The following is a 14816-nucleotide window of genomic DNA, read 5'->3' as shown; positions in this document are numbered from 1 at the left end:
ACTCTATACAAACAGAAAGGCCACTACCTAGTGGCAATGGTCTGCCCCTTGGGATACGCAACAGTTTGGGGCTGGAATACCTGATATCAGAAAAAGGGGGGGTACTAGTGCGTAATGGATTGGCCCTATTGGGTTTAAATTCTTTGAATGCAATTAACTAGTCCAATTCCATTAGACAACAAAGGTTCTTCTAGCTACATTCAATCATACAGAACAGAAGACACATAGTCAGCCCTAAGTTTTTAGAAAATCAAACTCATATTATTCAAAATGGCAATATGAAAAAGGAAAAAAAGGAAAAAAATGGAGTGAATGTCATTATACATGTTATAATTGCAAATAAAGTGGAAGGAATATACATACAGTGAGGCCCAACATAAAAGGGCACGTTAAAATAACATTAGCATCATCAAATACACATTCTTGAATGTAAACATAAAGTACCTAAAATCAGAAAAGAGACAAACATCAAAAATAGAGAGAGACATGTGTCAATTTCACGCTCAGTTTGACCATTCAATTGAAAAAGAGGGCTTGTTATTTGAAACCAAGTTAATATTTCTAACTGTTTCCTCACAACAAAGCAGGTAACAAAAGTAAATATTTTCTGTTTGGAATATGAACGGAAAATAAATCCTCATTTCAAGTTGCAAATGAAAAACCCAGAGTTGAAATTGTTCTCATCTGGGTAGGGACTCTAACATGATGCGAGAAGCTTAGGGAGTCTAATGTATTCTCTAAGACTTTGGCTGAGGCATCCGTGACACATCCTAGCCACAGATAAATATCGCCCAAAATAATAATTTTGGTGTTGGGTTTTAAAATGGATAGAAGAAGGCCGTTCAGCATAGCTGGAAAGGTGGTGTCTGGTATGGGGGCTCTATATAATAGAAGAACATTGAGAGTGGTTTCTGCACTCACCGCTAATTTAATAAGCAGTGATTCAGTACCTTGAATGGTATCGATCTTACAATCCCATGTTTTGAGGTGGGATTTTATCATGAGGGCAATGCACCCCCTCCGCCCCCCTATTAGTAATTCTATCCTGTCTTATTATATAATAACCCTCAGGAATAGATAACTCCAACACTGGATCTGCTGCATCATGGGCCCAGGTCTCGGTAATAGCACATAAGTTCAGTTTTTGCTCCTGGAGAATAGATTCAACCTTGGTTGCATGTTTAATCAGCGATCTGGTGTTCAGCAACATACATTTCAAAGTACATACTGACTGATTAGCTATAGCAGTGTCTGGCATAGCCTGGAGAGAAGGAGCCATAATACATGCTGTAGGCTTCTCCAACGATATATGTGGAGTAACTCCAGCTGACCTGGATTCCTTAGAACCTTCTTCATTGGTAACCGAGGGTACCTCAGGGGCGCTTGTCCCCAAGTCAATATTGTTCTCCAGCACCAACATACTGCTAAGCAGCAATGGGGATGATGTGGGTAGAGCTCCCTTGCTTGGAGCCGGGACAGTGGGCGAGACCAGATCAGATGGAAACATGATCTCTCAGCCCCTTACGACCGGGCTGCTTCGTTAAGGCATCAAGCCTTTCACTGGCCGATTGAATAGCCAGCATGACCTCTTTTATGCCCATAATACGTGCTTACCGGTAAAAAGGAGTATTCTGGATTGCCTAACTGCCTCCTGTAACGAACCGGAACAAACCGGCCCCTACGCGCCTGACGTGGTATTAAAAAGGACCTAGGACTACAAATCCGCTAGGAGTTGTAGTTTACTGCGAGTCTCGATCTCCGACGGAACTCGGAGAAGGCATATTAGCAAGAGACCACGCACAGCAGGTTTCACAGCAAAAACAGAATTCAACACACAAATTCACACACACAGGCTAAAATACTCTGCAGCAATTTTCTAATTGGAAATAGAACGTTAATTAAAAAAATAAAATTACTAAAAGCTAAATGCACTACAAGCGTTAAAACGACTACAATGTACAAAGAACCGCATGCTACACTAATAAAATGCTTGCACTAAGTAAACATTCAATGGGTATACACAAGCTGGGGTGGTTTAAATAGTGGAACAAACCGGCCCCTACGTGCCGGCGCTTACGTGCCTGGCGTGGTATTAAAAAATCAACATGTAGCAGAGGTTTGCCTTCCGCAGCCGCTCCTTGGTGGGGCCAAACGCTGCCCTCCTCTTCTGCACCAGCTGTGTAGAATCCAAATAGATGGTCGAGTTCAAAGATGCCCTTTCCATCACACCTCCCTCCCTGGGAAAAGCCAGTATCTGCTCCCTGTCTTTGAAATTCAGGATCTTTACTATCAGTGGCCTCGAGGGGCACCAGGCGACGGTCTCATGGCCAGGGATCTGTGGGCCCGTTCAACAGCGAAGCCCTGCACCAGCATGCCAGGGCCCACCACCTGTAGCAGCACATTCTCCACGTAGGCGGTAGGGTCCCCTTCTTCCTCCCTTTCAAACAGACCATGGATCTGGACATTATTCATCCGTGCTCTACCTTCAGCGTTTTCAGCATGGCACTCCAGGGCCCACACCCTCACAACAAGCGTGGCAACCTCAGATTGATTACTGGCAATATTTGTCCTATTCTCCTGTCCCAACGCATCCGCTGTACCGAGCCGATCCGCAAGTGAACAGCTTACATTTTGTGTTCCAAGGAGGTGTCATGATGCCTACCCCGGGGACCCAGACCAAGTCCAGCAACCCCAGAAGCAGGCATCAAGTTATTCTAAGCAAGCCCAGCAACCCCTGCTAGGGGCTATTTGGGTGCAGTCCTGGCGCCTATGGCGCCAGGCTCATATGGAGAATCAGTCCTGGCGCCATAGGCACCAGGCTCATAGATTAAAACTCACCTGATGCAGACCATGCTGCAAGAGCTCCAAGCCAAAAGAGGCTTGGAAGGGACTACTTTACCTAGGGACCTTTTTTTTTACTCGGGTGAGGATTGGGAGGAATACTTACCTGGGACTACTTTGGAGGCTATTTAAACCACACCCAAAGAGCAGCACACGCTTTGCGTTATTCTGCATCCAGCAGCGTAACGCTCACCGTGCCTGCAAGTCTGCATCCAGTCTTCTGCCACGGCCGCCTCGAGTCGGGAGCTCCTAGAAAAAGGGAGAAAGAAGGAGAAAAGGTTAGAACAAGAGCAATACTTTTGATCCTTACCTGAATTCCCGATGCATCACGCCTTCGAGCTGGAAGAAAGAAGTTATTTTATGCGCGTCACCTCGCCTGCTGCAGCGCCGCGCTGGACTCACCGGCCTTTGCAGCATCTTCACATTCCACCGCATCCTTCTGCATGTTCCCGCCGCACTCCGGCACCTAAGGGGAAGACGAGAACAGCAAGGTGAACCAAGGAAATACACAGAGGCAATACTAGTTACCCCCCATAGACTTGCCTGATTTTACCACTGGGGGTAATATTCCTCTTCACTGGTCGGCGCAGCTTCCACTGCATCCTCGCCGAACCCTGGCCCCTAAGGGGAAACAAAAGGAAAGCAAGGGGAAACAAAGGGACAAACAAGGGGAAACCTCCTCACCACAATAGACTTACCTGATTTTACCGCTGGAGGCATTATTCCCCGAGACTTCATACTTTCTCTCACCGCCTGAATAAGGGAGAAAGCAACAGGTTACATATTGACATTATTTTATCGAACTGTGTTGGATAATACAAATCCTTACCTGAATATTACCGGTTGCCACGAGGAACTCTTCGCTAGGGTCAAGCTGCAACCTGCAAGGAATCGGACAAGAGTGAAAGTCAGACATTTGAACTCTTACGAACTACATACTTACGGCGTCTTGCCAGGAATCTGAGTCAATATTGTCCTGGAACTCACCAATTCCTTCGAGACAGTGAAGCAACTGGTTATCTACGCGCCCCTGCGCTCAATGCAGGATGGAGAGCTCATCTTTCCAAACCATCAGGTGAGACTATAAGAGGGGACATCCAAGGTGATCAGTGGGGAGAACAGCGGGAGTGGGTGGGGGTTAACGCTCAACTCCACGGGTGGTTAATTCCCTTTCTCCGTTTGCAGAAGAATATTCCTACGGGTCAAGCAAACTAAGCTAGGTGGGCCTGTCCAGTCCGTCATCTCGGCACTAGGCGTCACATTGGTGGAGACCGCAGCTGTCCAGTTCAGATCGACACCCCTGTGGGAGCCAGGTGAGCATACCAGGAGGTCTGCAATGCTGTGATTCCTGCCAGTATGGCCCGTGGACACAGATGAAGATTCTCCTCCTTAAGGCAAGGGTGCCCTGGGCCGCACGACATCTGCATTGTGGTTAAAGGCCTCCATTCTTGTCTGCTTGGCCCTGCCCCTGCTATGCTTATCTGACATTTGCGATTATTGGGGGTTGGTACACACCAAAGGAGTCCTTCAGTGTCTCTAACCTCTCCAGCCAGCCAGCTATAGCTCCACAACCCAGCTTCTCTACCAGTACCAGGGCAGCGCATGTGCCACCATAAAGGGTGCAGTAAAGTTCAGGTGAGGGGGTGGCCTGGACTAGGTGTAGGGATGTGTCCCTTTTCAGCTCCTGCTGGATCCTTTATTTGATTGTGCCTACTGAAGTGGATATTGTTTAAAAAGGGTAGAGACTTGCTTCCGATGCTGCCGGAACGTTGAGGGTCACCCTGACACAAGACATTCACTGTGGAGGAGCCTGGGGGCGGTGGGCGATACTTCTGTTGCGACCGCCGGGGGGAAAATGGCACCAGTCGCTTGCTGACCTGTCGGGAGTTGTCGGCAGACAGGAGGTACTGAGGATCCCCAGGCAAGTCGAACCCTGGTGGAGGGTGAAGGAGGCGGTCCTGGGTTGGGAACAGCGGGCTGCCAGTGCCGCCAGTTTGGAGTGTGGAGCCCTCTGCTGGCTTTGGGTGGTGTGTGCGCAGTGTCCTGCCAGTCAATCCCAAGGAGGATATCTGGCTGCTCTGCGTTGTTCTGATGTGCTGAGGTGCCCTGCACAGCGGCACATGGAGGAGGTTGAAGGCAGTGCCAGTGTGGCATTGGAAGTCAGTTCTTCATCCCCCGGGCTGCAGGGGCTTGGACTCGATGCTCGCACAGATTGCAGCTGTCCTGATGTCTTGGTGCTAGCAGGTGGTGAAGGGCTCTGGGGGTGGCACATGTGGTAGACATTGGCTTTGGTAGTATGAAGTGGCAATCTACTCCTGGACTTGAGCTGTGGAGCGGAAGGGACTCTTGGTGATGGGGCAGGGTACAGAGTTGCTTGGGGCAGCTTTTGGGGTAGGTGAAGGAGCTGCAGTGACAGAGGTGACAGGATACTTGGGGACAGCAAGAGGACTGGAGTGATCGGTGGGGTCTGCTTCTGGCCGGTGAGCTTCCAAAAAAACACTATATAGTGGCCAGCACGTTTTGGGGCACATGCATCCCCTCAGGAGCAAACCATTTCAAATCTGGAAGTACAATCCCAAAAAGTAGTGAGTGTTTTGATAGATCTGGTTTGTTGGGAACTTTATTGTAACCTGGTAAATGTACCTTCCGATTTCAAAGATCGGATGCACAAAGACGATTCCAGATGTTGTGACTATATGTAGAGTTGATATGTGGGATCTCAGCCATCCATATTGTTCACTGCAATTCGAATCCAGGTAAGAAGTAAATCTATCCGATGTACTGATCTACTAATAACACCAAAGTAGACATTGAAGTGCAAGCCATGCACCTGAGGTGTAGGAAGGATCATACCTTCAAAATACAAGTGTTCCAATTCGAAAAAAAACTCAATCTTATATCCTCCGTCACATATCAATCTAAATAAGAGGTCACTAACTAACATGCAGAGAGCTAATGAGTAATAGATGAATTTATAGAAAAAGGCACGCCATCTAGAACCAAATCCCTACTAGTACACTGTCAAGATCAAAGTGTCCCTAAAAGTCAGTGGAAATAAAGAACAATTAAAAATAAAATCTTGAGTGTTGTAATGCCCTTTAAAGGTAGGATTTAGTCAATTGGACATGAATACAAATATATAACCTTTACCTTTAAAGTAGATGAGTGAATGTAGTCAAATACCACTCAATTTGCATGAAAGCCCTAGCAGAAAATGGCTTGCCATATTTATGAAAAATGTCAACGTAGAAACGTGATGTCAGTTGCACATCGTCAATGGGCACCATTTTGGTAGTACGGTCATGGCGCACTAGTAATGATATCTTTATTGCTAAAAAATAGTCGTACACAGTACTCAATCAGAATAAGCGATTTTAAATACAATACGGTAGCTTACATCGAACAATGTGAAAATAGGGCGTATAAAGGGATTGGGGTTGTTTGACCGAATTTATTTGCCTGTGGTCGATTTTGACAATTTATTAATTTTTTCATTTCTACCACAACTATATGCAGAAGGAGACTCCGCACAACCCCCCCCCCTCCGAGAATCCCCTCAAAGACCCCTATATTATTTATTACCCCAAACCCAGCCCCCACATTTATTTGTGGTAAAACCCCCTCCCTAAATTTGGTCAAATTGGCCACGATCAAATCAACCACGGTCAGCTTGGGTAAAAACATATATAGTAGTAACTGGTGTGACAAAGATACTATTCTTATAAGCTTAGCAAGTTATACAGACGGTATCTCTATTGAAGATATGGAATCGTAAGGTAAATCTTCCAATTTTGTAAAGTGCTTGCCGAAGACATTGAGTCATGCCTTTAATTCATGAGCAAAATGTTCATTATTGCAATGGTGTTTATGCTAAATCTGAATTCTGACACAAACTCAATCTGTAATAGAAACCAGAGAGTCCTGCAGAAAATCATGGAATGGCATGGTCTTGGGATACAGAACTGCAGAAAGCCCTCAAATAGGCTCAAAGGAGCCTATTTGAGAGCCTCCGCCCTCAGCATCCAAGTAGGAATGCGAGGTCTGCACAATCGCTTCCACCATGTGGCCATCAACGGTGCATGGTCAGAAAGGTCCCTTGCTCTATAGGCGACTTCAGTGAACTCCCCCAATGATGGTGTTTTGGTACATCCAAGAGTCTGTACGGAGGAATGAGATAACTCTAGGACTTAGGAACATTGATGGTTGAGACTTGAAAGCCTGACCACTCACCCTGAAATTGAGAAAGCATTTGTGGAAGAAGGTAATCCTATGTTTTGGGATTTCTTTAGGAGCGATCATGTTGATATTGAAATCAGTGTGCAGTCATAAAATCGAATAAATAATGTTGAATTACAACAAAAAATTTTAAACAATAATGTCGAAAAAAAAAGTCAAATGTTTTTTTTTTTTTTTTAAAAAGTCAAAAAAAGACAGGGGGTTGCGGGGGGAAACCCCCCATTTCGAATAAAACACGTAATAAAAATGAAATTCGACTTTTTCTCGACATTTTTTTGATTTTTTGACTTTCGGCATTTTTGTATTCGATTTTATGACTATAAACCATTGAAATCGTCCCCAATAAAAATCTAGAACTTGAGTTCAATGGATGGAGTTCCATTTGTCTACATTTCTACACAAACTTGGTATTTGCATGAGAAGGCATCCATGTTATTATCCCAGGGGTAATGGGCAGCTGGGGGATTAACTGCTTCATCAACTAAATGCTCGAGCAGGCAATTTGAAGTGGCACTGACTGTGCTGCAATGGTTTAAGCAGCGATTTCTGCCTAAGGTCAATAGTAACTTGAACTGCAGGGTTTTGCCTCTTTCAAACGATTGATTGGTCTTCCTGCCAGCAAGTTTTCCCCAGGTTGGGTCACTGGCAGAGCAAAATACCCAGCAATTGCAAATGCTGACAATCAGAAAAAGGTTGGACAAACCGAATACAACCGCAGACACTCAACATGCCAAAATGGGTTCCAAGCATGAGAAATTCAAGTTGGGGACAAAAAGCCCAGAAAAGCACACCCAAGAACATTCCAGTCCCTAGCCAACAGTAATCGTAATGGAGCTAGAAAAAGGTGGAATGAATGCAGAATAGTGGTGGCAGTAGGAAGCGTGTGCCTAAAGGCAAAGCACCATTGATCACAGCCATCACTGCACTGTAGTTTACTTATCGGTACAAGTGTCTGTCCCAAGAGGCATGGGTGAGTCAACAATCCATCCATGTACTTTAAGTACTCCAACTACAACCCCCATCTGTTCCAGAACACCAGGGATGCAGACTAAAAAGCACAGCCTGAAGCAAACCAGCAAGTACATGACGAGCAAGCATTCTGCAAATGAAAGTGACAATATCCAAGGCCGACCGGAAGGAACGTCGAACAGTTTTACTGATAATAAATCAGAACATTGCGAGAAGATGGGGCAAACAAGGGGAATAGAATCTGACCTGTCACAAAGATTAACCCAAAGAGGTCTGAAGATTAACTTTGATTCCCTTTTTGTTTTCTAAATTTTGACAAAATACGATACAGGGTAGCATCCTTCCTATCTCCTGGCTCAGTGTGCACCCCCTCCCATCCAAACGAGAGCAATGGTGCATGCATGCAAGAGTGACCAAGGAAACCATCATAGTGTGCAAAGGAACAAAGTTCTCTTCAGACTTTGAGGCACTAGCATTGTTACCAGTACACTTAAATACAGTGATTTCAAACTTTTCCTTGTTCTTGCTCTTTGGAATTATTGTACTACACCATTGAGAATGTACACCTGCCAAGCCTACCTTCATGCAAGGCGTGGGGAGAATATCATGCATCAATGCATCTGGGTGGGGGAAGAGGGGGATTACCTTCCTGCCTTTAATGTATGGGGGAGCAGTCTGCTTCATGCGTGGGGGTGAGAGGGGCAACTTACCTTCATGCATGGAGAAAATAATTGCTGCCCTCATGCAGTCTTTTGGCAACAGCTGGCACCGTTTTGGTTACAGCCAACATGTATTAGTGTGATTCTTTTCACACCGACATTAAAATGTTTTGTGGTGAAATGTGCATATTGTTATTTGGAGAGGGAATTGATTCATACCTGCAATTTGTACCCTAAAAATGGACAACTTGCATACAAGACAGCGGAGTTGCCTGATATTCATTGAGACGCTAGTTTGTTTTTATGCACACAGAAACATTTGTCTCTTTCTCAGACAGAGGGAAAACCGAAGCTCCAGTGAGGATGAGTCCACATCTCAGAGATCGAAAGAGAAGCCCTTAACCCAAGAACCCATTGAGCCAGCCTTTCCTCCCACCTATAAAAAATCTCTCCGTCTCTCATCCCAACAAATCGTAAGCTTACATTTCTTGCCTTTTGTCGAAGTGTTCTGATGAAATGTGCGTGATATCTGGTCACCAGGCAGAACGTGTAAAGAGAATTCTAGCTCACAGGTTTATGTAAAAATATATTGAACAATGGGTTTGTCAGTTCATCAACTTGCGACAAGAACATATTGGTGCAGAGGGAAGACTGTGGAATGGCAGGCAATGTAATTTGCTCAATTTGGCTACAGTATTTAAGGAACAGTCCTGTGTATTACTTGGTGCGGAGAGGGATTGGGGAGAGTGCAAGAGGGGGTTGTGAGCTGTTCAACCATGGAAATCTATAACAGTTCATTCAGTGAGTTTTTTCTCTTCACAGAGCTTCTTGAACCTGAGGGATGGTGCCAATGATGCTGTATTCAGTGTTACCACGCAATACCAGGGCACCTGCCGTTGCAGTGCTACAATATACCTATGGAACTGGGACGACAAAGTTGTCATCTCTGACATTGATGGCACCATCACCAAGTAGGATGGGATTCTCTTCTAACTTCTGTTCCCTGGAATCTGGCTGGGGTATTGGCAAGAGAGAATTGCAAGGCTGTTGGGGCTTTAGGGGGACCAATTGTTAGTCACTGTTCCCTAGGCCTACAGGTCTTTCCAAGTCACTGACCAATTAAGACATGTAACAGTGTACCTAAATGGCAGTCTGCCTCTATTCAGAAGTGAATCTCACTCTCCCTGTTCTGATGAGCTATAGTATATCTATTGTAACAATGTTTGGACATTCCACGTTGCTGTAAACTGATTGCTGTGGGGCATGATTTCTTTGGCGTATGTTCCAAATGGCTTGGTGAAGGAAGATCAGGGATTGAATTTAGGCGTTACTGAACTGGAGATCTAATGTCACCAGTATTTTATGTCAACATGGAGTCTTTCCTTTGTTGCTGTATTTCGGAAACTGGTTGCTTTGTTTCTATTGAAATCCATGATAATGTAGCCATCCTAAATGTTCATACACAGCTTCATGAATACGTATATTTTCTAATAATACAAAACGTCTGTATTTAAGTTTTACACCTGACTTTCTCCTGATTATTGCAGGTCTGACGCTTTGGGACACATTTTACCACAGCTGGGGAAAGACTGGACTCATCAAGGAATTGCAAAATTGTACAACAAAATCCATCTGTGAGTACTAATGGAAACACTCCTGCATCTCAATGTTGGGTCTTGTCAGTAAGGGACCAAAGGGAAAGGTTGCGCCAAGGTTAGTGAAACGAGTTGGAAAACAGAAAGTGAGATGTACGTTTTTGCAGCGATTCTCTCTGCTTGACCCTATTGCTAAGATGGATAACCTTTTCTGGCTTCAATGGGCATCCTAAAAAGGCAAGTCCATTTTCACTTGCCTGCTGATTAAGCCCACTCTGTCCTTGATTTTCATCCTAATGCCAGGCTTGCCACAGGGTCTACAAAAGATTTGATAGTCCAGAGACTGGATTTCTTAAAGCTTAGACTTCCTTACTGGATTCCTTAAAGCTTTTATCCACAGAAGTGGACGTGCTGGGAAAAAATCAGTGCAGAGCATTCACATAGGGGATGTGAATGTGCACATTGTAGATGAACCTATTCAGATGCTCTTTTCCCTGTGCTAGTTTGTCCAGCAATTCCCCCTGCTCCTGTGAGGTGCAGGGCTATGCACAATTCACAGAAGCATCTTTTATCATTCTATGCATTTACTGCAGCGAAGGACAGCAATGGCATGAGCCACACTGTTTCACATGCATTGCTACCCCTTTTGTCACTGATCAGAATGCTTGTTGGGTGTCTCTACAATGCCTGACCAATACTGGCTAGAAGAACGTGTGGGACCTTGTTCCACAGATAGCAGTTATGTTACAGGCTTTTTACTTTGACTTTGGAATTATCTAGAGGGGAAAATTCAGAGTGTGGTGGTTGCTTGGAGTATTGCATTGCTGGATACGTCAGGGCTTTCTCGCTCTCTCCCTGTAGAATGTGTTTACTTATAAACCTTGTGTGGACCTTTCTATATAACAAACTAGCAACAAGCTTACCTGGGACCTTTCACAGGGAGAGTGGCTTGCCACGATGCAGTGACTGGGTTTGGTTGGCTCAGAGGAAGTACCTGCATTAAGGTGGAGCGTAAACAGCATTCGCGAACTTCAGTCCTGCGGATAAGGAGCCTGTACTTAGGTGTGGAGCACCTCATCTGTGTGTCCTTGTGGAAGCTCAAAGCCAGCTTCCGGTCTCTCTGCATGTAAATTCACTGACTTACTGTGTCTTTTTGGCTGCTTCCGTATCGTGGGCCCTATGTAGAGGTTGTTTTGTGACGCTGCTCACAAGAGTGCGATTAGAGAATAGAGCCCCACATGTTGCAATGTTTTCCCCTGGAAGTGAATCTGTGCTGCAGCAGCTGCTTCAGGCAGCATATGAACAGCTGCTAGGTAGGCTACCTGTAGTCATCCACCCCTGGAGTTCACCAAGGGTCGGCTAACTGTGCAGTTGGTGACAGTAACTTGTGAGTACTGTTGTCGACTACGAAAGCCTAAAGCCTGTTCTTTTAAGCCATAGGAGGTTGAACTTGTTTTTGTTGTCCCTCTTGGATCTTCTTGGCGAAGTTGTGCCCAACAAGTCCGCCTCAACCATTCCCTCCTAGTCGTGCACATAGTGGGCTAAGATGCAGTGTGTTACAGGTCCAGCATTTTTTTGGCATTGTCTAGTCCTGTACAACTAAAATGGGTCCAATAGAAAAAAGGCTTCACCACTGCACTAAGCAGAGTTGCTAAAGAAAGGTTGGAATCGAGCAGGACTCAGAGGTTTATGGCTGGAATGCAGGATTTGGAAGTGTATTCCCTAGGTCTGCAGATCAAGTAATAAATGACAAGCCCTAGACTGGTAACCAAGCACTAGTATCTCTAATTTGGCTGAATTCAGTTTCAAGCAATTATCCCGCATCCAAGTTTGAATTGCCAGCAGGCATTAAAAACAATGCTTGGCTTCAGTCGTGTCCTCTTCAATGAAATTTAGTAGCCCCAAAGGATTTAATAAGTCTCAATAAAGGAACGGCATAAATATTACGGGGCGTGGAGAGACACCACAGTTCAGTTGTTGATCTTTAGAAGGGCTTCAGTTGGAATTATAGCTGACCTCTTGCTACTCTCTCTACAGCCCATATGACCATAGTGGTGTAGCCCCCTGCTGCATTAACCGTTGCCAAACGTGATTTAGAAAATTAATAAAAAGGAGCCGCTCTTACGGGTCGCATCATTGGTACCATTCAATGGAGTGTACGTGTTACTTAAATCAGAGGTCCGTCCGTGCATTCTGTAAGGAACGCATTGTGGCAAGAGTTAGACCAACACAAGTGACCACAGTTCAAGGGTGTTTATTGAACTTTTGCAAGGGTATGATAAATGCCCATCTAAACCTAAATCTACAGATGGGAGCAAGGTACGACCATCAAATAACGCAGTCCTAGTGGAGTCTTGTCAAATCAAAAGGGTCTATACTATAAAAAAAAAAAACTATTGCCAATCCTTACTACTAATTTTCAAATATTGCGGGGGTAATGTTCATGAAAAAGAAACGTATTCACAAAATGATAGGCCAGGATGCTCTGGCCGTTGGCCTTCCTTCCCCATGTTTTCAGCACGGGGCAAGGCGGCTCACTCGAGCAAAGCACACTCTGGCATCTGCAGCACGAGGATGTGGTTCAATTTCCACAGTTCAGGACCTTTTGTGTCCAAGTGTCTCTATTTCTTGCAAGTCTCTTGACTCAGAGGGCCAACTATACAAAAGCATTAAGTAAACCTTCTTTTCCTTTCACCTGTGTTCAAGTAGGGAGTTCACCCTGGATCCCACTCAGCCGGGCTCAGATCTCGCTCAGACTCTCTCAGCCGGGCTCAAACCAATTGCAAAGTATATTAAACTATCGGAGACTTTCGAATGTGCACAAGGTTTTCCTTGACCCATTGCATGACCACTTCGATTTCAATATTCCTTTTATCACACTCATCAGTTGGATACCTGAAAGATACTTTGGAAAGAGCGCCCATGTGGCACTGAACCACTCTATGTATGGTATCTTTTGTTGGTGTCCCAAAGTTCAAATGTAAAGTTCAATTACTCCTTTGGTTCCAATTATATTTGTGCCGTTTATCGCCAATGCCTCACCCACTGTTCTCTTAATACAAAGTTGCGTGTAACCTTGGTTCAAAACACAAGTTGGTTTGGTATTGGTCTCTCCGACACACCTGCTGTGCTGTCTTTTCTGACGCTGCTTTTTTGTAGGAGCCAAGGAAAGTACCACAGCGGCAATCGCTCATCCCTCCCGGCCTGGTTTATCGACGCGGGAAGTTTCTGGGTACCTCCGACTCACTATGGAGGTTTCATCCACATTCGTTCTTGGTCTTTGGTTTCTGAGTTTCAAAGGCTCACGAAAGTAACGGTCTTTAGAGGTCAAGGGTACTCTCTGGTCTCGCCATCTTTCTCCTTGTATTAAACTGCCATCTTGGAACTGCTGTCTGCTTGTGCGTTTTGCCTCGCTCCAAGTGTGTTTTCATGCTGCGCCTTTTATCCGTGTGGGAAAGTGTGATGGAGGTCAGGTGTGTAATAATCTATAATTGCCTGACCTTGCCTGAGCATGCTGTTGTGACATGTCAGCTATACGGCTCTGGTGTTAGTCTTTCCCGGTGGACTGTCGTGAGAAAGTGTTTGTGTCGGGAAAGTGGGGGTTGAGTTCCTAGGTATCCTACCTGGTAGGATGGGGAAAAGGTGTTATAGGGAACGGGATACCACATCTCACCTTCCGGTGTTCCACTTCCACTCCCCGAAGACCTCTCATCCAGGTGATCCTCCCGCACTGGGCCACCCCCAGGAACAGGATCCAAAAGTGATGGCTATGTACTGGCCACTTAAATGACAGATCCCTGGGGACTAGCGGGTGAGACGCCTCCAGGTGTCTCACAATTCAGACCATGGCAAATTGTAACACTGTTGGCGAAGGTGCAGTATTGCACAGCATCACGTTTAGTAGTTGGCCATGACTACACCTCTGCACACCACAGGCACGTCTAGGTGTTTCGGCAGGTAACCATGTTGAACACTGCAGCGCCATCGCAAAGAAGTCCAACACCAAACCTTGTTTCATCACCTGCTGTGGCAACTGGTGGGGACACAGGTAACATTTGCAGGTTTGGGCCTTCCCAGGCACGGTGGATTGACTGCCTATGCCCCTTATTCTTTGGATGCTTGTGTGGTTCCTGCAGTTGTGAGTCTTTCCCACAAGAATGCCAGCGCAGCTGTGACTCCTACATTACTGTGCTGTTCTTAAGGGACACCCGACCTGCACATGCATACTGCATAGAGGGGGCTGGATTAGTAGAAGACGATGTGGTGTCGTCGTCCACATGTCTGTGGCCACAAGCCCAAGAGAGCCCAGAACTCAATTCCATAGCTGCACAGTACATGACCTGCCAGCCACCCTAGGAACACAATGGGTGTTTTGGGAAGAAAGGCTATATTTGTTCTTTGCCGCCACTTCAGTAGATTACCATGACAATAATTCATCTTTGCTAGCGTTGTTTGCAAGAGTGTGGTTCACAAGATGTACAAAACTCTTCCATCGGTTGTGCTACCTACACTTCCA

At 45.5% G+C, this 14816-nt stretch overlaps 1 protein-coding gene across 3 annotated transcripts in view; it reads left to right on the top strand.

Moving 5' to 3' along the window:
- The window catches only part of LPIN3 (lipin 3), a 679959-nt gene that overhangs the window by 497500 nt on the left and 167643 nt on the right, over positions 1-14816 (top strand). For all 3 annotated transcript variants that reach the window (XM_069652299.1, XM_069652298.1, XM_069652300.1), the window contains exons 14-16: positions 9040-9178; positions 9528-9676; positions 10253-10339. In XM_069652299.1, coding sequence (XP_069508400.1) covers positions 9040-9178; positions 9528-9676; positions 10253-10339 — 375 coding nt within the window. The remainder of the gene's footprint in view (positions 1-9039; positions 9179-9527; positions 9677-10252; positions 10340-14816) is intronic.

Source organism: Ambystoma mexicanum, chromosome 3p (assembly GCF_040938575.1).
Source record: "Ambystoma mexicanum isolate Mex_15411 chromosome 3p, UKY_AmexF1_1, whole genome shotgun sequence".
NCBI classification, from domain to species: Eukaryota; Metazoa; Chordata; class Amphibia; order Caudata; family Ambystomatidae; genus Ambystoma; species Ambystoma mexicanum.
The sequence above is the reverse complement of the archived record's forward strand: the minus strand, read 5'-3'. Positions and strand labels throughout refer to the sequence as shown.